At 42.9% G+C, this 23,784-nt stretch overlaps 1 protein-coding gene and 1 long non-coding RNA gene across 2 annotated transcripts in view; one reads left to right on the plus strand and one right to left on the minus strand.

Annotated features, from left to right (window-relative positions):
- MTMR8 (myotubularin related protein 8) overlaps nt 1–6,958 on the minus strand; it is a 48,667-nt gene extending 41,709 nt beyond the window's left edge. The window contains exon 1 of the mRNA XM_061598293.1: nt 6,841–6,958. Within this exon, the coding sequence (XP_061454277.1) occupies nt 6,841–6,864 (24 nt within the window). The 5' untranslated portion in view covers nt 6,865–6,958. The remainder of the gene's footprint in view (nt 1–6,840) is intronic.
- Nucleotides 6,959–7,027: 69 nt separating this feature from the next.
- On the plus strand, nt 7,028–20,488 carry LOC133371431 (uncharacterized). The gene is made up of 3 exons (XR_009759317.1): nt 7,028–7,183; nt 11,283–11,416; nt 19,959–20,488. It is a non-coding gene; the product is annotated as an uncharacterized LOC133371431 (long non-coding RNA).
- The last annotated feature ends 3,296 nt before the right edge of the window (nt 20,489–23,784 follow it).

The following is a 23,784-nucleotide window of genomic DNA, read 5'->3' on the forward strand; positions in this document are numbered from 1 at the left end:
CCCATGAGCCAGATTTTGCCAGGGTTCTGTAGGGAACCTTCCCACTAACTCTGATGGCTATTCTGCAAATGGCCTTGTTGACCTGAGCAGCAGCAAGTTGATTAGGGTCACTGACAAAACCATTTCAGGTGTCTGTTCTTCCTGCTGGAGATGTCCTTGGTTTACAGATATGAAAACAGCTGAACCAAGGATGGAGAGGACTGCAGCACAACTGACTCCAGATTCATGCTCAAAATGAGCAACTTGTGGCATATATCATATGTTTAAGGCTATGCCATGGCAGTGACAGCAGCCAGGTCATCCAACCCTGCTGTGTTCCCATCTGCAAAGTGTTCTCTGGTGAATCTTTTGCTGGATTGTCACTGAATGAAGCACCTACCTGTTCCGGCAAGCTTTTAGGGCTCAGATTTAAGCACATGACAGCCTGGAAGATTGCTTTTGTTACTTGTCTCAAATTTTGGGGATGTGGTCAGGCTATAGATCTACATAAGTGAATTAAACAATTAACTACAAAATTTTCCTGCAAGGTTAATTTTGTCAAAAACTGTATAACTTGCATGTTTTAAATTTTAAAATGTATTTGCATGGCTCAGTTTTAGGATAGAAAGGCAGGGCAGAAATTGTAGAATATATAAATTTGTGGAAAACTGAAGCTCTAGCTTGTTTTCCTGCGATATCACCATGGTACAGGCTAAGGAAAGAGCCTGTCATGTCCCCAAGCCTTCTGAAAAGCAACAGCCAGCAAAACAGGAAGCCAGAGTGTGGATGTAACATGTCAAAAGGACACAGCAGCAGTAAGACGGCTAAATCAAGAGTTTCCTGGTATCTGCATGAGTGATTATTACTCCTTCATGCAGTATTTGGTTTTCTTATCTATATCATTCCGATAAAAGGCAATAAGGTTAAATAAAAAAAACTGCATTCAGCTCTCCTCATCTTCAGATGGTGTTAAAGAAAACAGATGGAGTTGGATTAAAGAGACACCAACTTGCATAAGTCACAAATATTTTAAAACAGGGGTGGCAGGACGTTGATAGTAGGACGCTGGTGTTTGTATAGATTAAAATAGTCTGAAAAGTTTAAAAAATTGACCCTCTAAAGTGGGGGCAAGGAACCTGCAGCCCTCCAGGTGCTGGTGGACTCCAGCTCCCGTCAGCCCCAGGTAGCATGGCCAATTGTCAGGGATCATGGGAGATGTAGTCTATCAAATATCTGGAGGGCCACCGGATAGTCACCCGTTTTAAAATAAAGCTGCACACACTGAAGTTGTTTATCATTTCTCAGTGACTATGGCTGCAGTCCAATGCACACTTACCTGGCACTAAGTCCCATTGAACTCAATGGAGCTCAGTAGACATGAATTGGATTGCACTGTATGCCTTTTTTAAAAAAAATGTTTCATACACTTGCCAGATAATATTCATCCCTGGATTCAGAGAAAGACAAGAATGGTCCACAAGTGCAAACCTGGATAAACAAACATTCAACCAACATACCCTAACATTCAACCAAAGGTTTTGGGGGGGAAATGCCTAGCACTGAATTTAGCTCAAGCCTTCGGGAAGTAGAGAAACAGAGAGCTGGTGTAGCACAGTGGCTAACAGGGCACATTTTGAATCAGGAAGTCCCTGGTTCAAATCCTACCTCTATCATAAACTTACCTGGTGACCTCAGTGTCCTCCTATTTGCAATGGGGATGAAAGCTAGTCCTTCAAATAGCAACATCCAAAGGTGAATGACCATACAATCAGGACAGGATCGTAGCCAAGATAGGGCCATTGAGAAACAAAAAGGAGGTACTGGCATGCCTGGGAGAACTCCAAGGTTTACGTAAGTATAAAAAATAATTAGGAAAAAATCCTAAGAGAGCACACACACCCCTCAAAATAACAACACAGCCCAATGAAGACTCGGCATGCTCAGTGGCCATGGAATGTTGAATATTGGGGGTGGATGGGATGAACAGATAATCATGGAAAAGGTCATACTAGCAGCCTGGAACTCGCAACTGGGGCATTCCACTCGATGTCATTTTGTTATAGATCCCTCTTATGCTGACCTACTTTGTAGGCTGTTGTGCTTCATGTTCTTATTTACCCGTACATTTAATATTCAAATGAGCTCTTTTCACAAGCTGCTAGGAAAGCACGTTGGAAGGAGACTTGGAGGAGCACAACTTCTGTGGTGGAGCTAAATGTGCAGTCCAAAGCCCCTTTCAATATGCTTGCCCGCTATGCCTGAAGAACGCTAAACTACTGTATAAGTTAAGTATTATAAAATCTAAATAAATGAACTTTCTATGGAAAGCTAGAATAAGGAAAGCTGGAATAACTGGGCAGTTCTTCTAAATACAAGACCTTGGCTCCTTATAGCCATGCATCATCAAGAGTTCCTGACAGGATTAGCACTTCAGTGTTAACCATAATGCACTGTGTGGCTGCTGAAGGCATCAGATTGAACTGGGGTAGTCAACATGGTGCCCTCTAACCATTGACCATCCTGGCTGGGACTGATGGGAGGGAGCTGTAGTCCAAAACAACTGGAGAGCAACACAGTGGCTACTCCTCTACTAAACCATCACTGACAATAAGGGTTAATCTGAATACAACTTCCTCCTCAGTCAAAATGAATTCTAGCCTAGAAAGGAATCGCTTCCACCTTGGACAGAATGTTCAGTGTCTATTGCTGGTGCCTTTTATTCCACATCTCTTAAAAATATAGTTGGGAAAGAATGAGGAATGTCTATGAAAACACGAACAAAACTGCTAACTTTCTATTACGTACATTTCATGTATTTAAAATAAATCATGCTGCTTACAGAAAGGTTAAGAAGACTCCAGAAAGTTATTCGAAAATGCAAGATCTTGTTAAAAGTACACTGAAAATAACAGACAAATTAAGCAAGCCCGCCATTTTCTACTCCAGGGATGGGAAACCTGTAGCCTTTCAGACATTGTTGAACTCCCAACTCCCATCAGCCCCAGCTGATGGTTAGGAATTATGGCGTTGTAGTCCAACACAGGTATCCCAAGACTCAGTTTGTATTCAACTGGTGGGAAAGAATCCGCTTCGGGACTACCGTCTAATCCACGGTGAATCACAACAGCAGCACTACCACAGTACGAAGTATTTGGTCAAAGCTTAAGAAGCAGCTCCCTGAATGTATGTTTGGGCTAAAGGAGAGTCTCAGAGCTGAAAAGACTCTACTACTATATTTTGACCGGCAGTGACTTTCCAAGGTCTCAGGCAGATTTTTTCCCCAGCAGAAATCTTGTCAAACAGAGATACCAGGAATTATACCTGGGACTTCTCACATACAGAGCCCTTCCCATTCTTTGCATCAGGCTACTGGCTATCAACCTCCTTTTTCACTGCCTTCCCTTAGTTAAACAATAATTATAATGCAGTTACTAATTTGCTCTGGAATCATTCATACACTACATTTGCTGCTTAAATTAATTATTGTTGTACAATCATTCTAACTGTCTTAACAGGCAAGCACAGTTACCCTAGACACTGGCTAGTACATGAATACATTGAGATGTTAAGAGTTAGAGCCAGATCTTTGAGCTTTAACTATTTAGAAAAGAAACCCCACAAAACTACTCTGTTGAGCTTTGGAAGAGACATCTCCCAAAGTGAACTGCAAATGAACAATAGGTGAGGGTTATAAATCCCTCCAGTACAATATTTCTGGAGGAAGATAATTACCCTTCATTGACATAATATTGAATCACACTTATGAGACACAGTAGGCAAACAAAAACTCCAAATGTTTGTCATAGGACTTCGGAATGATACGCGTAATGAAAATATTTGCAATGCTATGAATGATGAAAGTATTTATAGGGATATATCCAGAAAATAACGGGACAAGCTGTTAAAAATTCCTGCCCTCTAATCTTGTGTGTATCAGAAGGAAGTGTACTGTTGTAGCTCTGTCCAATTACAAAGGGACCAATTACAAATTGTGAACCAAATATCAGAGAAATTGGTACGGGTGGCCAGGAAGAAGTATGTTCTGGCTTGAAGCACACTAGGTCTTAATCAATGGCTCTAAAATGCGCTGGGTCTTAATAAATGGTTGTGAGTGTGCCTTTAAGCCTGTCTCTTAATCGTCCATGATGCCTTCCCATTCTTATTACCTATTTATTTATTTATTAAATTTGTATCCCACCCTTCCTCCTAGAATTACCTCAATTCCCACTGCCTAGGGACAGTTCTGAGCCAATGATGGCAAGCTGTGGGGAATGGGAGACTCTTGGTGTATCCCAATGGGGCAAAGACTCCTATGCCAGGAGAAATGGGGTGGGGGAATCAAGGAATCGCCGGCAGCCTTCCCCTCCGTCTTAAACTGCATATCAGACAGAAGCTGACAGTAAGCCGACTCTGCACAATAACTCCACATTTGGCTTTTCCATGAAATTTTATGTTAGATACATTTTCAGATTATTACATTGTACACTGTTCTGAAAATAAATATCTGCAAAATAGTACACATTTTAAAATAAAAAATCCTTTCTTGCCCCTTTAAGCAGCTAAGAAAGCCATCAGCATATACAAAGTTATAGGAGCTGTATGTTATCGGTATATAAACTGTCATATGACAACTTAAACAACAGACGCTTAAGCCTTTGTTGGACCACTTTAAGATAATTTAAGTGTAACTGTAGTGATTACTTTTGAGTAACAGTAAAGTAATCTGCTCCTTTCAGAGCAATTGTAATAGTTATCTATTACTTGGGGGGGCATGTAACAGTAATTGTAATATATTATTTTTTAAAAGTAATCTTCCACGCTCTGCCTAAATGATTTACCTTGCTGTCTCAATTCCTAGTATGAGTTCATGCCACAACAATAAATTATACAGAAGTGAGACCCACTGAATTCCAAGGGAAATGCTTCCTGATAAGTGTGTACAGGATTGTTGCCTGAATTGGATAGTCTTACAGATGTCACACAGGACTGTTAACAAGGGACCCCATAAATTTCCAGACCTATAGAAAAAAGATTATTCCCCTCCCTCAGCTTATTCACTTCTAAATCTCCTCCCCCTCCCCCCCCCTGGAATATGAAATAAGGTAGAGGGATATTAAGTGGCTTAGGACTTGAGAGACCAGGGTGAAAATCACCACTTGGTCATAAAGTTCACTTGGAGGAAACATGAAATGGAAACAAACTCAATATGGATCGATAAATAATAAGAAATCTATCTCCCGTCTGCTTGCCCCTGATTTTGAATTGGGGAAAATGTTGGCATGTGATCAAGTCTAGAATCATGAAATAACCACCCTAAAAATAAAGAAAAGAGAATCTGGCTGGGACACAGCCAGGATATTAAGGCCTACAAATATTGAACTTTACATGTAGTTCCTCAGCAAATCCAATGTGTGACTATCTGCCAGGAAAGACTCCCTTGGCGGGGTATGCAAGCAGAGTGCAATCCATGTTCTTGTATTACATATAGACTCTGCACACTAAAGGCAGCTTTTCGTCATAGGAAATACAATTTGTTGAAAATCTGGAGCACGTTTGGACAGAAATGAGGTTCCAATTAGTCTTGCTGGACCTGATGAGGGCAACTTCTTTCTGAAGCAAGCTTGGGGCTGCTGCTGAGACTTCACCCAGCCAAATGCCCAAGTTTCCTAAACAACTCCAATTCAACGTCAGGCCCAATGTTGTCATATGGGAGTACTTGGGCCAGCTGATTAAACACTTTTTTTTAAATTCCAGGTGGCTTTTGTCTGTCAAGGTTACTTTTACTTATGACCTCTGCCGTTGCTACTTTAAATCAATATTATTTATATCCCACAATATCAAAATAAGCTTCTAAGCAGTTTACAAAATATACAAGTCAGATACATAAACGTTAACATAAACATCCATAATTAAAAGACAGAATAAAACAATCCCATTAAAGCAACATAGTCTATCATCACTGAATAATTTTCAAGCTCTCAGTTTTATCTGCTGTGCATTTTGTATGCTGCATATTTGACATATTTTATTCATTGACATATATTTTTAACATTTTTTTTACTGTTGTTGTTATGTGCCTTCAAGTCGATTAGGACTTAGGGCAACCCTATGAATCAGTGACCTCCAAGAGCATCTGTCATGAACCACCCTGTTCAGATCTTGTAAGTTCAGGTCTGTTGCTTCCTTTATGGAATCAATCCATCTCTTGTTTGGCCTTCCTCTTTTTCTACTCCCTTCTGTTTTTCCCAGCATTATTGTCTTTTCTAATGAATCCTGTCTTCTCATGATGTGTCCAAAGTATGATAACCTCAGTTTCATCCTTTTAGCTTCTAGTGATAGTTCTGGTTTAATTTGTTCTAACATTCAAGTATTTGTCTTTTTCGGGGTCCATGGTATCAGGCAGCAATGCTCTCCTCCAACACCACATTTCAAATGAGTTGATTTTTCTCTTACCCACTTTTTTCACTGTCCAAATTTCACATCCGTACATAGAGATAGGGAATACCATGGTCTGAATGATCCCGACTTAAGTGTTCAGTGATACATGTTTAAATTGTTGTAAGGACGGGCACCAGAAAGACGAGATAGGATTTTTTAAATAAATAAACAAACAAACAAGCAAACAAACAAACACAGAAACACACTCTGCACATGCTCAGAGACCCATACTTCACACTGCATAGTAGTTACCGAAAAGAATCACAACCACCTTCTCCTCATCCAAAGCTAGATTCTGCCTCTTCAAACCCCCCCCCCGTATGTGAGTGAATGGGGGGCTACCTGAGAATTGGGGGGGGGTGAAGAGGCCTCACGCGGGGTGTGTGTGAAGAACCAGCTGCTGTCTCTCTCTCACCCTCTTACCTTTGGCGTCGTAATGTGCTCCATGGCTGAGGCTGAGGCAGAGACGGGCACCCGCTCACCGCCTCCCTAGACGAAACCAACCCCAGCCTCTTCCTCTGCCTTCAATCCCCTCCCCTGGCCTCCCCTCCCCTGGCCAAATATCGCGAGACTCCGAACCCGAATGAGGCGGGCGACGCGACAAGAAAGCCGCGTGCGCCATCTTGAGTGAGGGCACGGTGTCCAGGGACGCGGCCAATAGTACGGGGGCGTCGTATCGCCTCCCTCGCTCGTGGACTTGCTGCTGCTGGTGCTGCTACTACCTCTGGACAATGCGCTTCGCAAAGATGAAGCCGACTCTCGCCCGGTATTGAATTCAAAGCTCACTAGTTGGAACTCTGGGGAAAATGTGGTTTTATAGCCATAAAACTAATCATAATACTTTAAAAAAAACCCTCACTGATTAACCAGAATATTATGGTGTTTTTTGTGGACCTTGCTACGTTACACCACTATCTGCATTTTCAATTTTAACTTAAATGTGAAAAAAATCATGAAAAATAATAACTAACTACGAACAAAGAGCTCATTTTCAATCAGATGAAATGAAATGGACTGCCTTCAAGTCATTCCTGACTTATGGCGACCCTATGAATAGGTTTTCATGGTAAGCGGTATTCAGAGGGGGTTTACCATTGCCTTCCTCTGAGGCTGAGAGGCAGAGACTGCCCCAAGGTCACCCAGTGAGCTCCATGGCTGTGTGGGGATTCGAACCCTGGTCTCCCAGGTCGTAGTCCAACACTCTAACCACTACACCACACTGGCTCTCTTTCAATCAAATAGGTTGGCCCTATGAATGTTTACAGGGAAGCAAGGGCCCCTCCAAACATCCTTTCTATTTTGCATATGTTGAGTAATATTTCTAGGCCTGGCGAGCTTATGATACTATCTGCGCAGTCAAAGACAATCCTTTCAATACTGTTTATGCCTGCAAAGGTTTTGGGGTGGTCATACTGCTTCATGTCCAGTCAGTGCACATCCTGTACCTACTTCCTCATGAAATCCTGTACCTTTTTATTCTGCAAGTGCTCTGGGTTATTTTAGCCCTGCTTTTGTTCTGTGGACAGCAATAACGTGGCACCATTGAGGAAGCATCACAGAACAACTAATAAAGCAGAAGAAATCCACCACTAACATACTATTATTGTCTCAAGAACATGTTGCAGAAGACACCCTCAATAAAACACCGGTCTGGAGGGGCTCTCAGTCCTGCTGTGTTTAACAGCATTTAATCTCAAGCACGCCTGCACAGGACTGCAGGCTGACAGTCCAGGCCTAAGCATATTTGCTCAGATGCAGGTTGGACTAAGTTCAAATTCAAATATGTGCATATTTTAAAAGGCACATCCTGTTTAGCTGCATCAGAGGGAGTGGTGAGACCAAGGTCCCTTCTGTCAGCTCAGTTGGAGGAAACCTCCTATCAGCTTCCTCAGAATCTCAGGCGTTCCCGAAAAGAAACCAATCTGCAAATCAAACATCTAAATTATGGAGCCTGAATATTCTGATGGTTTGTTGCATTATTTGGCCACAGCTGTGTATCTGTTATTCAGAGATGGAATCTTGTTTGTACATGCTCTTTGTCTCCTCACATACTAGCAAACAGAAACCATATTGTCAGAAAAAGAGTTCAGCGAGAGCATATATTTATTTTCGATTAATTCAACCTTCTCCAACCTGGTGCCCTCCAGAAGTTTTGGATTAGCGCAGAGGCTCCCAAACTGTGGTCCACGGACCACCAGTCATCTGCGAGCTTCATTCAGATGGTCTGCAGCATGTCTGTACGAAATATTCGTATTGATTTTTAATTGGATTTGTATTATTTCTTTCATTTCGTCTGTTGTATTTTATATTCTATGGAAGGTAGATTGTAACACAATAACATACAATATAAGAAATAAAAGAACCAATAAGAATACAATTAAAAAAACACAGAATGTAGCACAGTGCATTACAGCTGCTACAGCAGACAGGGAAAAAATAATCATTAAGCGGTCCACAAAGACCCTCAGCAATTTTCAAGTGGTCTCTGGGGGGGGGAGAATTTTGGGAATCACTGGACAAGAACATTCATCAGCCCCAGCATCATATGGTCAAGCTGACTGGGCTTGAAGGGAATTGTAGCCCAAAACATCTGGATGGCACCAAGTTGGGGAAGGCTGATTTAAAGCATTTTTATTCCGCTCTTCAGCAGATGTGTAGTTGTGTGGGGTCTCGGGGGGGTCTTAAACCCTTTACTTTTTGGGGAGCAGGGTCGGAGCAGGGCACCTATGTCTCCAGCATCAAGGCAATCAGCAGGAAGAAGTGTATTAGCCATTGAGAAGAGTCTTCTAACATGCTTCCTTGTCCTTTCCTGCTGATTGGAGCCAATCAGGGTGAAAGATGGTGAGTCAGCCACTGAGAAGGCTCTTCTCAGTAGCTAGCACTTTCCTCTTTCATGCTTATTGGTCCCTAGGCATTAACAAGGATCTCGTTCTCAACCCCATAGCAAAAAAAAGCAGGGAGGGGGCATGGCTGTGATTAACATGAAGAGACCCTACACTTCTGAATTTGCCACGGCACTACTGCTCTTCAGCCAAAAAAAGGTCTTCCACAATGGCTTCCAAATATCAGTGATGAGGCATCCCTGCCCCTGAGCTTAGAATCTAAAAGACATAACATGAGAGGAAAAAGGATTGGGAGGGAGGAGGAAAAAAGCAAACCCAGGCACTGTTTCTTAGTTAAAGAGCTCTTGTAATGACCATCTGGAATGGAAAGCTTTCAAGGAGAGAGGGAGCCAAGAGCTGCTGATTTTCCAACAGGATGGGTGGAGAGGGTCTGTAGTTCCTTACCCCTCCCTATCCTATAGCATGATATTCAGGTAAAAATATGTGCGCCAAGATTTGTTTTATACTATTTTTTTTTGAACTGATGTTATGTATGGATGGAAAAATGAACATTTATGGCTTATCAAGGAGCAGCTCTTGCCTTCCTCTCTTTCTCTCTCTCTCCCCCCCTCTCCTCCCCCCTTTCTTTTTCTCTTAGGTTGTGATGTGCTGCATAGATGAGGCAAGCTCATGCTATGCTGGGTGCCTCTCCCTGCCCCATATTTCTGACCACAGGTGAGCATTCCTCAAGGGTACCTCTCCCTCCCTCTCTAGCTTGCTAGTTCTATGCACTGGCTCACTTTAGACAGTATACCCAACGCTAATTAAGGAAGCGTTACTCTTTGGTCTGGTACCCGAATCAGAAGGCCATGGTTTAGAATCAGCCAGCAAACCGGAATCAGAGGCCATGATGATTTATTACATTTATATCCAGTTTTTCCTCCAAAGAGCTCAAGGTGGCATACATGGTTCTCCCCCTCACAATTTTATCCTCATAATGAGCCTGTGGGAATTTAGGCTGAGAGATGATGACTGGCACAAGGTCACCCAAGAGGTTCATGGCTGAGTGGGGATTTGAACCCTAGTTTCCCAAGTCCTGGTGTCCGACACTAGCTAATGAACTACATTGCTTACCGCTCATTTGTTTATTTTTGGCAGTGGCTATGCAAATCATAGCTTATGCTAACTATGGTTTGATGTCTGAATTAGCAAACCATGGCTAACCAGAATCAGAAGCCGTGTTTTGAAGGGGATTTGAAAACCATGGTTTGCTTCAGCTAACTAGGATTTGGAGCCATGCCTGAACTAAGAAGCCATAGTTATGATGTTTATTTCATCTCTAGATGGCCCTGAACTAAAGAAATGTCAAACAGGTAGAAAAGAGAAGCAGACAAATGGTTCAAAACCACAATTTATTTGCATATCAAAGGAACAAATATCTTTATGCACACACAAAAGTAGACTGACTGACCTTCACTGACAACATTGCTCTCGTTATTCTGAGGATCAGAACTGTACTGCAATAAACACTGATAAAGTACTTTGCTTTTGTTGTTGCTTTTGCAACTTCACCATAAACATATCTAAGAGGAGACCTTTAAACTGAGAAATGTGCCTGCCTCAGTTCACTGAAATCTGACATGATGCCCCTGTAAGTCAGTTAAAGCAGAAGATTTATTTTTGTTGTGATGTTTAGCTTCCTAGGTTGTTGAGACCCTGTACAGTACTACCAAGCTGCACAAATTTAGAACTCTCCCTGTTGATTAAAGCCTTGCTTGCAGAGCCTGAAAACCACAAAGGAGATATCAGGTAAAGAAATGCTCAAACGAGTGGCATTCTTGCTCTAGCTGGATATTTTGAATGGAAAGAAATGAGCAACAGAAATCTCCTGGCGCTCGATTTGCTTCCAGCCGAGCTGAGAAAGTTGATAGATGAATCCTGGGTTGCCTAAAGAGTTTCATTTTGTTTGTTCACAATTAGAGCAGAGTGAATCATCAGTAATGGGTAATTTACTCCTCTGTAATTCCATCTTTTGCTCCGAAGCGGCTGCAGACAGAAGCCCAAGGAATTGCAGAAGAAGAAGCCCCTTCTGCCTTCCGCCACAGACAAAGCTCAATACTGTAAACAAGGCACCAGAATTTCAAGCCGGAGAAAACATCTATATAGCAAACTAAAAAGTAAGATGCCTGCAGAATAATCATAATCATAATAATGTTTGAATTGTCAGAGAACTGTGCAAGAGTCGCTGGGAACGGAGAGTTCTGAGAGAGCTTATGTGTGTGTGTTTGAATCTTTGCTAAAGATTCTACCTTCCCTGCAAATTAGTCAGACAGAGACTTTAAGCTTTAAAATAAGAAATAACTACTTTATTCTGGAAGTACATGCTTGATAGGAAAGAGTCCTATATCTAACTAACTAGCTAAGTTGGAGCAGCAAACACTGAGCCCAGTGCTTGCCCTCATGCTTGGAGGAGAGGAGAGAGACAAAGGAAAAATGTCTGCTCCCCTCTCAAGAGAAAGAAGAAGACTGGGAAGGAGGGAAGGAACAGGGATCAACATCCTCTGCATATCAGTCTAGCAGGAAGGAAGAGACAGCAGGAGATCAAAGGACAGGTATAGCCTAGCAACCAAGAGGTCTCCTCTCTAGCTACCCTTTTTAACCCCATGCAGCCTCAACCCAAGTTGGAGGTGAACCACATATATTCCAACATGCCATGTTGAAGGCGACCAAGCTAGATTTTCATTTGTGGTGCCACTGAGGAAAATCCCTTTCAGTACACCCATATTTCACCTTCCATGGGGACAGGGCGTAAGAATTTCCCTGAAGCGGGGGTAGACAATAGGGGGCCCTCCTGATGTTTTGGACTACAGCTCCCAGCAGCCCCAGCAGCATGCCAAATGGTCAGGGATGGTGGGAGATATAGTGCACAACATCTGGAGTGTACCACATTGGGTACGCTGCCCTAGAAAAACTTAAAGCACAAGGAGGTTCACATTGGAGAATGTGCTGTCCTTGGGCCAAGGCCATTTAGAGCTTTAGCAGTTTGTAACTAGCACCTTGATTTGTGTTTGGAAACCAGGCAATGCAATAATTCAGCAGTATATGTTACCTAAGAAAAGCCCTGTTGGGTCAGACCAAAGCAAAGGCCCATTTAATCCAGCATCCTCTTCTTACCATGGTCAACCAGATGCCGCTATGGGAAGCCCACAGGCAGGACCTGAGCACAACAGCACTCTCCCCACTTGTGATTACCAGCAGCTGGTATTCAGAGGCCACCATGGCTAGTAGCCATTGATATCCTCCATGAATTTCTCTAATCCTCTTTCAAAGCCATCCAGTTTGGTGGCCATCACTATATCTTGTGGTACCGAATTCCATACTTTTAACTATTCTCTGTGTGAAGTACATAATGTTTTTCTGCCCTGAATCTCTCACCATTCAACTTCATTGGATGACTCCAAGTTCTGGTACCATGTCGGGTAATCCCTTGCAAAATATCATAGGAGAATACTTTGCTCAGCATGCTAAAAGTCTTTAGTATATCACGGAAGCATCTGTTGACTCCTTCAGACTTTTCTTGATCTGACTGACCAGAGTCAAAGATAAAAACTTTGTCATGGCTGAGAAACAAGGACTTACAAAACCACATGAAAGCATTCACAATGTCAACAAGCCTTACTTTGCTCCTAAGCTGTTGACTTGTAGAAAGCAAAAGCACAGATCCAGATCCTTCGGGGAAGTTTTTCTGAGCTGGTGGAACTGTGTGATTGTGCTGTTGTTTTCCTGCAGAAACTGTGCAAAGAGCCCCCGTCCCGTCCCAGCACGGGATGCTGATATGAACTAGTGGTATCAGAACTATGTTTTTGCAAGCAAATTGAACATATATGAAGGTGTCCAATAACTGATCCATGTCAACAATGACTCCACGGGGTCGCCCTCCAAGGTCTCAAGCAAGGGAAGGGCTGTAGCACATGATTTGCATGCAGTGTGGCCCCCAGTTCAATCCCTGGCATCTCCAGAAAGGACTTAGAAGGACCACATAAACACAGAACAGCCACTGCCAGTCAGTGTCTAGACCAGGGTAGCCAACATGGTGCCATTGATTGCACAATATAGATCGGATGCAAGATAGTGGTTAAGTGTTTGAATGGTGAAGTGAAATTCAACTATTCAAATCTCCTCACAGGCATGAAGTCACTGACCAGCCTTAGACAATAATAATTCTCTGTACAAGTGTCACATAATGTTTGTTCCATACTTCAAAGGCAGTATCTACCCTGTGGAATTCCCAGCCCGTTGACATTAGGCAAGCGTCTTTGCTGTACTTGGAGGGCTGTGGCTAAGTTGGAGAGCATCTGCTTTGCATGCAAAAGGTCCCAGGTTCAACTCGTACCCTCGCCAGAAAGGACTGGGAGAGACCTGAAATCCTGGAGAGCTGCTGCCAGTCAGTGTAGACAATACTGAGCCAGATGGACCAATGGGTCTGACTCAGTATAAGACAGCTTCCTATGTTCCTATGAACTTTTTTCGGTGCCTGTTAAAAGCTTTTTAGTTTAGGCAAGCCTACCCAGAAATGTGAAACTGACATGTATTTTAATATATAATATTATTTTATAATGCATATTTTAAACTGCTAATTTTATTTATTTATTTATGTCTTTCTTTTTATCTGATAATTTCAATGTATATTTTATGTAAAGTTCTTAGAAGTTTTTATGATTAAGTGGTTACTGTTGTCGTTGTTATGTGCCTTCAAGTCAATTTTGACTTATGGCAACCCTATGAATCAGTGACCTCCAAGAGCATCTGTCATAAATAAACCACCCTGTTCGGATCTTGTAAGTTCAGGTCTGTGGCTTCCTTTATGGAATGAATCCATCTCTTGTTTGGCCTTCCTCTTTTTCTACTCACTTCTGTTTTTCCCAGCATTATTGTCTTTTCTAGTGAATCATTTCTTCTCATTATGTGTCATTAAGTCTCATTATGTCTCATTAAGTGGTATACAAATTCTGTTAAATAAATAAAAATAAAATAACACCAACCTGAACAGCGAGGGTGGCCAGCTGATAAACTTTGGTCCAGATTTGCATTTTGAAACAATTATATCCAACCCTCACAAAAGTTTTGCTGTACCAAATTTTAATCAGGATGTGCTGCTAATAAGTAACTGCCTGGTTTTTCTTCTAAAGGAATGGCTTTTTGTGTTTCAGATATGTTGCTGTTTGATAATGCCAAATTTATTATTCATTCTTAATATCTGTGAGCAGATAGTTCCAGGACCAGAATCTAGTGAATCAATTGGCTCTTGAAAATATAGTAAGTGGCCATTCCTGAACTAGAAAAAACAAGAGACACTGCTATCTCTTGACCTGACCACCTGCAAAATGGAAACATTTATTTATTTATTTATTTATTTATTTAAGTATTTATAAGCCACACTTGTTGGAATATGTGGTTCAACTCCAACTTGTGGGTTGAAGCTGCATGGAGTTAAAAAGGGTAGCTAGAGAGGAGACCTCCTGGTTGCTAGGCTAATACCTATCCTTTGATCTCCTGCTGACTCTCGCTTCCTGCCAGACTGATATGCAAAGGATGTTGACCACATCTCCTTCCTTCTTCTTTCTCTTGTGAGGGAGAGCAGACATATTCCTTTCTCCCTCTCCTCCAAGCATGAGGGCAAACACTAGGCTTAGTGTTTGCATCTCCAACTTAGCTAGTTAGCTAGATGTAGAACTCTTTCCTATCAAGCATGTATTTCCCGAATAAAGTAGTTATTCCTTATTTTAAAGCTTCAAGTCTCTGTCTGACTAATTTGCAGGGAAGGTGTAATCTTTAGCAAAGATTCAAACGCACCTAAAGGCTCGCTCAGTCTCTCCATTCCCAATTTCGCCACTCTGCGACAACACTTTCATAAAAGTACATCAAGGTGGCTTGCAAAATACAGAAACATTATAAATTTAAAAAACAAAGACATCATTAAAAACAATAATAAAAGTGTCAAGAAATGCTGCATTGGTTGGAAGAAGGAAAAATCGTGCTAAAAGGCTGGACTACCTTGCAAGACTGTTGTAAATATTACTGAGGAATGCTTTGACCACTTAAGACAAGCATGGAACCTTTGGAGTTGTGTCCAATGCCAGCCCTACTCCAAGTAGACTCACTGAAATGAAGGAACATGACTAACTAAGGTCCATTAGGTAGATCTATTGAAATTAATGGACCTAAATTACTTGGGCACAACCTTTGTCCTGTTTCCCCTGCTTTTGAGGTGGCCAATGGACAGTTGTGAGTGTCCATTTAAAACAGGAGCAGGGAACCTTCGATCTTCCAGATGTTCATAGAAACATAGAATAGTAGAGTTGGAAGGGGCCTATAAGGCCATCAAGTCCAGCCCCTGCTCAATGCAGGAATCCAAATCAAAGCATTCCTGACAGATGGCTGTCCAGCTGCCTCTTGAATGCCTCCAGTGTCAGAGAGCCCACTATCTCTCTAGGTCATTAGTTCCATTGTCATATGGCTCTAACAGTTAGGAAGTTTTCCCCGATGTCCAGTTGAAATCTGGCTTCCTGCAACTTGAGCCCATTATTCCGTGTCCTGCACTCTAGGATGATTGAGAAGAGATCCCGTCCCTCCTCTATGTGACAACCTTCCATGTACTTGAAGAGTGCTATCATATCTCCCCTCAGACTTCTCTTCTCCAGGCTAAACATGCCCAGTTCTTTCAGTCTCTCCTCATAGGGCTTTGTTTCCAGTCCCCTGATCATCCTTGTTGCCCTCCTCTGAACCCGTTCCAGTTTGTCTGCATCCTTCTTGAAGTGCGGAGACCAGAACTGGACGCAGTATTCAAGATGAGGCCTAACCAGTGGTGAATAGAGGGGAACTAATACTTCACGCGATTTGGAAACTATACTTCTGTTAATGCAGCCTAATATAGCATTTGCCTTTTTTGCAGCCACATCACACTGTTGGCTCATATTCAGCTTGTGATCAACGACAATTCCAAGATTCTTCTCACATGTCGCACTGCTGAGCCAAGTATCCCCCATCCTATAACTGTGCATTTGGTTTCTTTTTCCTAAGTGTAGAACTTTGCATTTATCCCTGTTGAATTTCATTCTGTTGTTTTCAGCCCAATGCTCCAACCTATCAAGGTCCCTTTGAATTTTGTTTCTGTCTTCCACGGTATTAGCTATGCCCCCCAATTTTGTATCATCTGCAAATTTGATAAGCATGCTCTGTACCTCCTCATCCAAGTCATTAATAAAAATGCACTGGTCCCAGGACCGAGCCCTGTGGTACCCCACTTGTTAGTTCTGCCCAGTTTGAGAAGGAACCATTGATAAGCACTCTTTGAGTATGATTCTGGAGCCAACTGTGGATCCATCTGATAGTTATTTCATCCAGCCCACATTTAGCTAGCTTGCTAATCAGAATATCATGAGGCACTTTGTCAAAAGCTTTGCTGAAGTTGAGATATATTATGTCCACAGCATTCCCACAGTCTACAAGGGAGGTTACCCAATCAAAAAATGAGATGAGATTAGTTTGGCAGGATTTGTTCTTCATAAATCCATGTTGGCTCCTAGTAATCACTGCATTGATTTCAAGGTGCTTACAGATTGACTGCTTTATAATCTGCTCCAGACTTTTTCCAGGGATTGATGTTAGGCTGACTGGTCTGTAGTTCCCCGGTTCCTCCTTTTTGCCCTTTTTGAAGATAGGGACAACATTAGCTCTCCTCCAGTCATCCGGCACTTCACCATGTTGCTGAACTACAACTCCCATCAGCCCCAGCAAGCATGGCCAAGGATGATGGGAGTTGGAGTCCAACAACAGCTGGAGGGCCAAAGATTTCCCACTCGTGGTGTGGGAGAAGTGCTGCTTCGCTACTGATTATTGGGGAATTGTAGGCATAATGAGAAGATGTTTGATGAGGACTGCAAAGGGAATGGGAAGATGTTTCTCCATTAACAGGTTTATTAGGTCCAGATGTGACTGGGAAAATTTAATATAGCAGCTCTCGAAACCAATGAGCCTTGCAAAACCAAAAATAAAACTTAAACCCCCCCCCCCCTCACGCTCACTTTTGCTGTGGCAGCCCCTGTGTTTTATCGGAAACTGGTGCGAACCCAGCCAAAGAGCATCTCTCCTCCCCCTCCCCCACTGTGATGGAGGATGCAGCACATGTGATGGAACCTATTCTTTTGCTCGAACCCTTGTATATATTTCTAACAGACGGGGCATTTTTGAAAGAGCGGATTGAAGCCCTGTTCTGCGTGGGCATTAGGCTCGCAGGTGGTGGTGGCTTATGCCCATTGGGGCTGATAGGGTGGACGACAGAGAGTCCAAACTGTAGGGAGAGCCGTGACAGGCAGAGCCAACTAATTCTCGCTTTCTCCGCCTCCCTGCTGAGTCTTCAAGTGCAGACTGAGAGGAAGGAGGAAGAAGCTGGCAGGCAGTGCCATCCCTTGGGCTGGTTGTATTTTGGAAGGCAGGCAGGTGAAGGTTGGTAAAGGTCTGACTGAGGCTGGTGGGGAGTGCCCCATTTTCTCTAAGGGACCAGCCTCCACCGCTTGCAGGGTCTCAGGATTTGACCTGCAGCTCCAGGCCTTTTGACTCCTTCTCAGGGTCTCCAAGAGAAGGAGTAAAATCTGAGTGCAGATGACGGGAAGCTGGCTCATATTAGGATGGACTGTTTGTCCATTTAGCCCAATACTGTCTGCTCTGACTGGCAGGGGCTACACATGGCCTCAGGGAGCAGCCTTTCACATAGGCGCCTGGTATCTGATTCTTTTAACTGGAGATCAGAGATAGGGGGCCGTTGTCAGCCAGAGGGATGCATTGCTTCATGGGCAGCTTTCTGAGAGCTCCATGCCAGGGGTCGGTGGGTGGGGCCAGAGGGGAAAGTGGGTGGAGCAACAGATGTGGCTTTTACCTGTGTGCAGCAGGCTACGTTCCAGCCAGTGGTGGCTGCTGGCTTCATGTTAGTAGGGCAGTGGAATCCACTCCGGGTTTTAGTCTCAACTTTCAAGGAGCTGTTTACTGCTCTGAAATCTACTCCCAAAATAGATTCAGCACCTTGGACAGCTCCCTGAAAGTCTGACGTACAACCCAGCGCAGATTCCACTGCCCCTCTGATGTGAAGACACCAGCCACCACTGATTCCAGCCACGCAAAAGTCAGCAGTTTCCACACACAGCTCAAGGACACATTCCAGCCTGGCAAAAGCACGTGAGGAAGGTGTAGAGCAGGAGCAGTGAGGTGCAACCTGGGGAGAGTACTGAAGGCCAGACAGAGGGGACTGGAGGGCTGAATTTGACCTCTGATCCTGAAGTTCACCACTTCTATAGAAGAGAATGCCAGAATGGAAGGTGGGGCCTCTTGCATGCACAGCATGCATTGTCCTCTTGACCACTGTGCCCTACAGAAGAATCAAAGGAGAAGCAGATCTGCTTGGTTTGAAAGCTTTTGCCGTTTGCCCGGTTCCGTCCGTCCATCACACTCTTCCTCCAAACAGCCAGGTGCCAGCCTCCACCTGCCCCAGGTGCCATTAAACTCTGCCCTGCCTCAGTTGCCAGGTTCTATATCTCCCTGTCTCCCAGGTTCTCCCCCTAAGGGTTTGAGCCTTAGAAAACCAGTGGCAGCAAGCCCTTGTAGCTGTTGCTATTTCTCACTCATTTCCTCCCAGATCATATCGCCAAAGAGGTTTAATCCCAGAAATTCTCTGCACATGTTGATTCCAAATATTCTCCCTTGCCCAAATGATTTCCCAAATTCTAACTCAATGTTTGGATTTGCCATTTTTATTGATTAAAGGATTTATAAACCTCTTTCCCAACAAATGTTTCCAAAGTGGTGTATAAAATAGCAAAACAGCAACATGTACAGCAAAAATTAAATGTACATAACAATGTAAAACCAGATATTAAAAGCATTAAATTATGAGATTCCATATAGTGTATAAAATGCCTGAGTCTTTCCGAGAAAGCCCTCTTAAAAATATATGTTTTCAATAGTCACCTAAAAGCAAAACTGCTTGGCGCCCCTTTAAGTTCACTTGGGAGCTGATTCCATTGAGCTGAAGCCGCAACACTAAAGGCCTGGTTTCTAGCTGATGTCAGGGGTGGTGGTGACCCTTCAGCCCTCCAGATTTTGCTGAGCTGCAACTCCCATCAGCCCCACCAGCTCCAGCAAGGATTGCCAATGGCAAGGCATGATATGAGATGCAGTTCAGCAATATTCAGAGGGCCAAAGGTTCCCCACACCTGCTCTGGGGCACAGGGAACCCATCAGAGGAATGCACTTACCAGGCAGGGATATATGGGAGCAGGCAGTCCCTCAGGTAGCCTGGCCCCAAGTTGCATGAGGCTTTGAAAGCTAAAAAGAAAACTTTGAATTGAGCCTGGTAACATATTGCCATTCAGCACAAGAGTGGTTCTGTGCTGCAGAGATGATGTCCCAGTCAACAGCCTAGCTGCTGCGTTTTGCACTAGCTGCAGTTTCTGGACCATGCCCACCAATTATATTTTATTTTAGTATTTTATTTTAATGAGTTTGGCAATATCTGATATGAGTATGAGCTTTCATTATTTAGAAACATCTGGTGGATAGCAGGCAATGGTCTGTTGCATTTATCACTATTTGAAGGCTGACAACTAATGGCATTTCAGATGATGCACATTTTGAATTCACCTAAATATTCTTTGTACATCTGTCTAGGGGACCACATCTGCCCATATGAACCTGCCCAGACACGTCAGTCTTCGGAACATAGGAAGAGGCCTTATACTGCGTCAGGCCATTGGCCCATCTTGCTGTCTGGCAGTGGCTCTCCAGGGCTTCAGGCAGGGATCTTTCCAGCAGTAACTGGAGATGCCAGGACTGAACCTGGGACCTTCTGCATGCAAGGCAGATGCTCTACCACTTTATGACAACCCTACCCTAAAACCAACCTCAGTCAACTCACAGAAGGATGAACAGGAAAAAAAGAGAAAAAACTGGGTGATTATGTCACATCACTTATTCATCCCCATGCCCTCTATGAGCTGTTAACTCCAGTACATGCTGAAGGCTGTTCACCTTCCATTTAGAAGGGAAAGAAACTTTCAGAAATGAGCGACTGACAATTTGTCGTAGCTGTGTTCCTGCAGTCTACTTTAGATTTGCCATCTGCTCCTTAACGCTGCTGCCTTTGTTCATGCTTGGCTTTGGCTTATGTGGGTATTGGTGTTTTACTGTTGGTTGTTAAGCACCTGGACATTTATTTATTTATTACATTTATATACCGCCCCATAGCCAAAGCTCTCTGGGCAGTTTACAAAAATTAAAAACATTGAACATTAAAAACAAATATACAATTTAGAAAACCATACAAAGTTTAAAACCATGAAGGACAGATAAACAAGGTAAAAGGCCTGGGGTCAAAGCACAGCACATGCCGTTAGAATGCCTGGGAGAAAATGAAAGTCTTGATCTGGCGCCGAAAATAAAACAATGTTGGCACCAGGCGAGCTTCATCGGGGAGGTCATTCCATAATTTGGGGGCCACCACTGAAAAGGCCCTCTCCCTTGTTGCCATCCTCTGAGTTTCCCTTGGAGTTAGTTATATTTTAATTAATTATCAACATTAATATTTACAAGCAAGTACTCCTTGTTCTCATGCTGTGGAACCAAGAGGTCCCCTCCCATCAGAAGATTCAGGGCTGCTGGGTTATCTATGTGAAAGTGAGTTTGGGGGTGGGGTTTTTTTTCTTTTGATTTTTTTTTTTTCAGGGGAGATGTATGATGTTGATTGTCAGCTGCCTTAGGAATCATTTGGTTGGTAGGTAGGGCAGGATATAAATCTTCAAAATTATCTTGACCTATTCCAGTCTGGGTTCAGGACTGGTTATGGGACTGAATCAGCCTTGGTTGCCCTGATGGATGACTTTTATCAGGAGAAAGACAGGGGGAGTGTGATCCTGTTGTTCTTACTTGATGTCTCAGCAGCTTTTGATACCATTGACCATGGTATCCTTCTGGGTTGACTGGGTGAGATGGGTATCAGAGGCACTGTTTTACAGTGGTTCTGATCCTACCTTCAGGATAGTTTTTAGAAAATAGCATTGGGTGATTGTCTTTCGGCCCCCTGGCAGTTGTACTGTGGGGTGCCGCAGGGTACCATCTTGTCCCTTATGCTATTTAATATCTATATGAAGCTCTTGGGAGCAGTCATCAGGAGATTTGGTATGAGGTGTCAGCAGTACATCGGCTGGATTTGGTGGTGGGCTGGATGAGGGCCAATAAACTGAGTCTGAATCCTAGCAAGATGGAGGCACTGTGGGCTGGTGATTCCTGAGTTCAGAAAATTGATCACTTGCCTGCTCTGGATGGGGTTGTACTCCCTCTGAAAGAGCAGGTTCATAGTCTGGGGGTGCTCCTGGATCCATCTTTGTTGCTAGAGGCCCAGGTGACCTCAGTGGCTAGGAGTGCCTTTTACCAACTTTGGCTGGTAAGACAGCTGCGACCATTTCTTGACTGGGATAGCCTGACCACTGTTGTCCATGCACGGGTAAACTCCAAGCTGGATTGCTGTAATACGCCCTATGTGGGGCTGCTCTTGAGGTTGGTCCGGAAGTTGCAGCTGGTGCAAAATGCTGCAGCGAGACTGCTCACTGGGGCAAGGTATCGCCAACATGTCACTCCATTGCTGAAAGAATTGCACTGGCTGCCCGTTAGCTACTGGGCTAAGTTCAAGGTTCTAATTTTGGTGTACAAAGCCATATACAGTTTGGGACCAGCATACCTGAAAGACCATCTTACCTCTTATATATCCACTCGATCCCTACGCTCTGCAGGTGAAGACCTTCTGCAGATACCATCTTATCAGGAGGTCCATTCTGCACAACACAAGAAGCGGACCTTTAGTGTAGTGGCACCTACTCTTTGGAAGTCCCTCTCCTTAAATATAAGACAGGTGCCATCTCTGTTTTCTTTCGGCACCTACTGAGGTCCTTCCTCTTTCAACATGTCTTTTAAGTAGAGACCTTATCCTAGTCTGCGTCTGTGTTGGAATTGGTTTTTAACATGTTTTTAAAGCTTTTTTAAAAAAAATGTGTTTTAAAGATGTTTTGTTTTAATATAGATAGATAGAAATTTAATAAATAAATATATAATAAAATAAATATATAAACAATAAATAAACTAGAGATTAGGCTGTTTGTTTTCCACTTAGAAAATCCAGTTTCTCACATAACTAAAAAGGCTTCAGCAACAACAAAAAACATATTTTCTTCGTTGTAAAATAAATGTCGTGAACTAGGCTCATTTTTAAGTAGAGGACCAGTACGATATAGTGATTAGAGTGTTAGATTAGGACCTGGGAGACGAGGGTTCAAATCCCCACTCAACTATGAAGCTCACTGGGTGACCTTAGTCCAATCATTGTTTTGTAGCCTCATGTACTACCTCACAGGGTTGTTGTGGGATAAAACGGATGGATGAGCTCATTGGAAGAAAGGTTGGATGGATGGATGGATGAATAAATAAATAAATAAATAAAGGTTTGTTGGTTTGTTTTCGAAGTCCAGAGCAAAGCACTGAACTACAAATTGCAGATGCCAAGACCTCCACCTGTGTTTGCAAATCCTCACTGCAGAGGGTTGGTTGGACCAGCTGGTTGTTAAAATAGCTTCTAATTTTATTACTAGATATGGTGTCACAGTATCCTGGTTCTCAACCCACATGCAACAAATGAAGCCACATTTCACTGTGGTGTAAGTCTCATAAAAAGAATGATTCCCTGAGGAACAACATAAATGCCTTAGGCTGCAATCCAATACACACTTACCTGGGAGCAAGGCCTATTGAACCTAATGGAGCTTACTGTGAGTAGACATGTATTGGATTGCAGCCTAATTTGGGAGTAAGTCCCATTGTACTTAATGGGATTTAGTTCTAAATAAACATATACAGAAATATACTTTTGTTTGCCTGTTTAGAAGATTTTTGTGCTAGTTTTCAGGATCAAACTCCAGCTAAAATTTACTCAAAGGTTTTTAGTGCTGCTATCTCTGCTGTTTAGCATTCAAAATGCTCAAAACAGAAGATACTGAGCAAAAACCATATAGGAAAGAATAAAAGTCTGGTATAATTTTCTTTCCTAGGCTCACAGATTACTTTACAACAATTTGAGGTCTGTTAAGGAAAAACAGATGAACATTTAGATTTGTAGGAAGGTGGTGGGCTCTCCAATACTGGAGGCATTCAAGAGCCAGCTGGACAGGCACTTCTTGGGTATACTTTAATTTGGATTCCTGCATTGAGCAGGGAGTTGGACTCGATGGCCTTATAGGCCCCTTCCAACTCTATGATGCTACAACCAAAGGAATCCTTCACAGAATTTCCCCAATGGATTAAAACCCAAAAGTAAAATACAGAGATTAGTCTGCTATCTCTGATGCCATTTTAGGGTGTGTGTTGAGAAAAAAGGATTTTCTGAGCACTAAAAATAAAAAAAATCGAAACATCTCTTCTAAGAAATAGCAGCTAAGCTGAAAAAAAGAGT

The sequence above is a fragment of the Rhineura floridana genome, chromosome 16, assembly GCF_030035675.1.
Source record: "Rhineura floridana isolate rRhiFlo1 chromosome 16, rRhiFlo1.hap2, whole genome shotgun sequence".
NCBI classification, from domain to species: domain Eukaryota; kingdom Metazoa; phylum Chordata; class Lepidosauria; order Squamata; family Rhineuridae; genus Rhineura; species Rhineura floridana.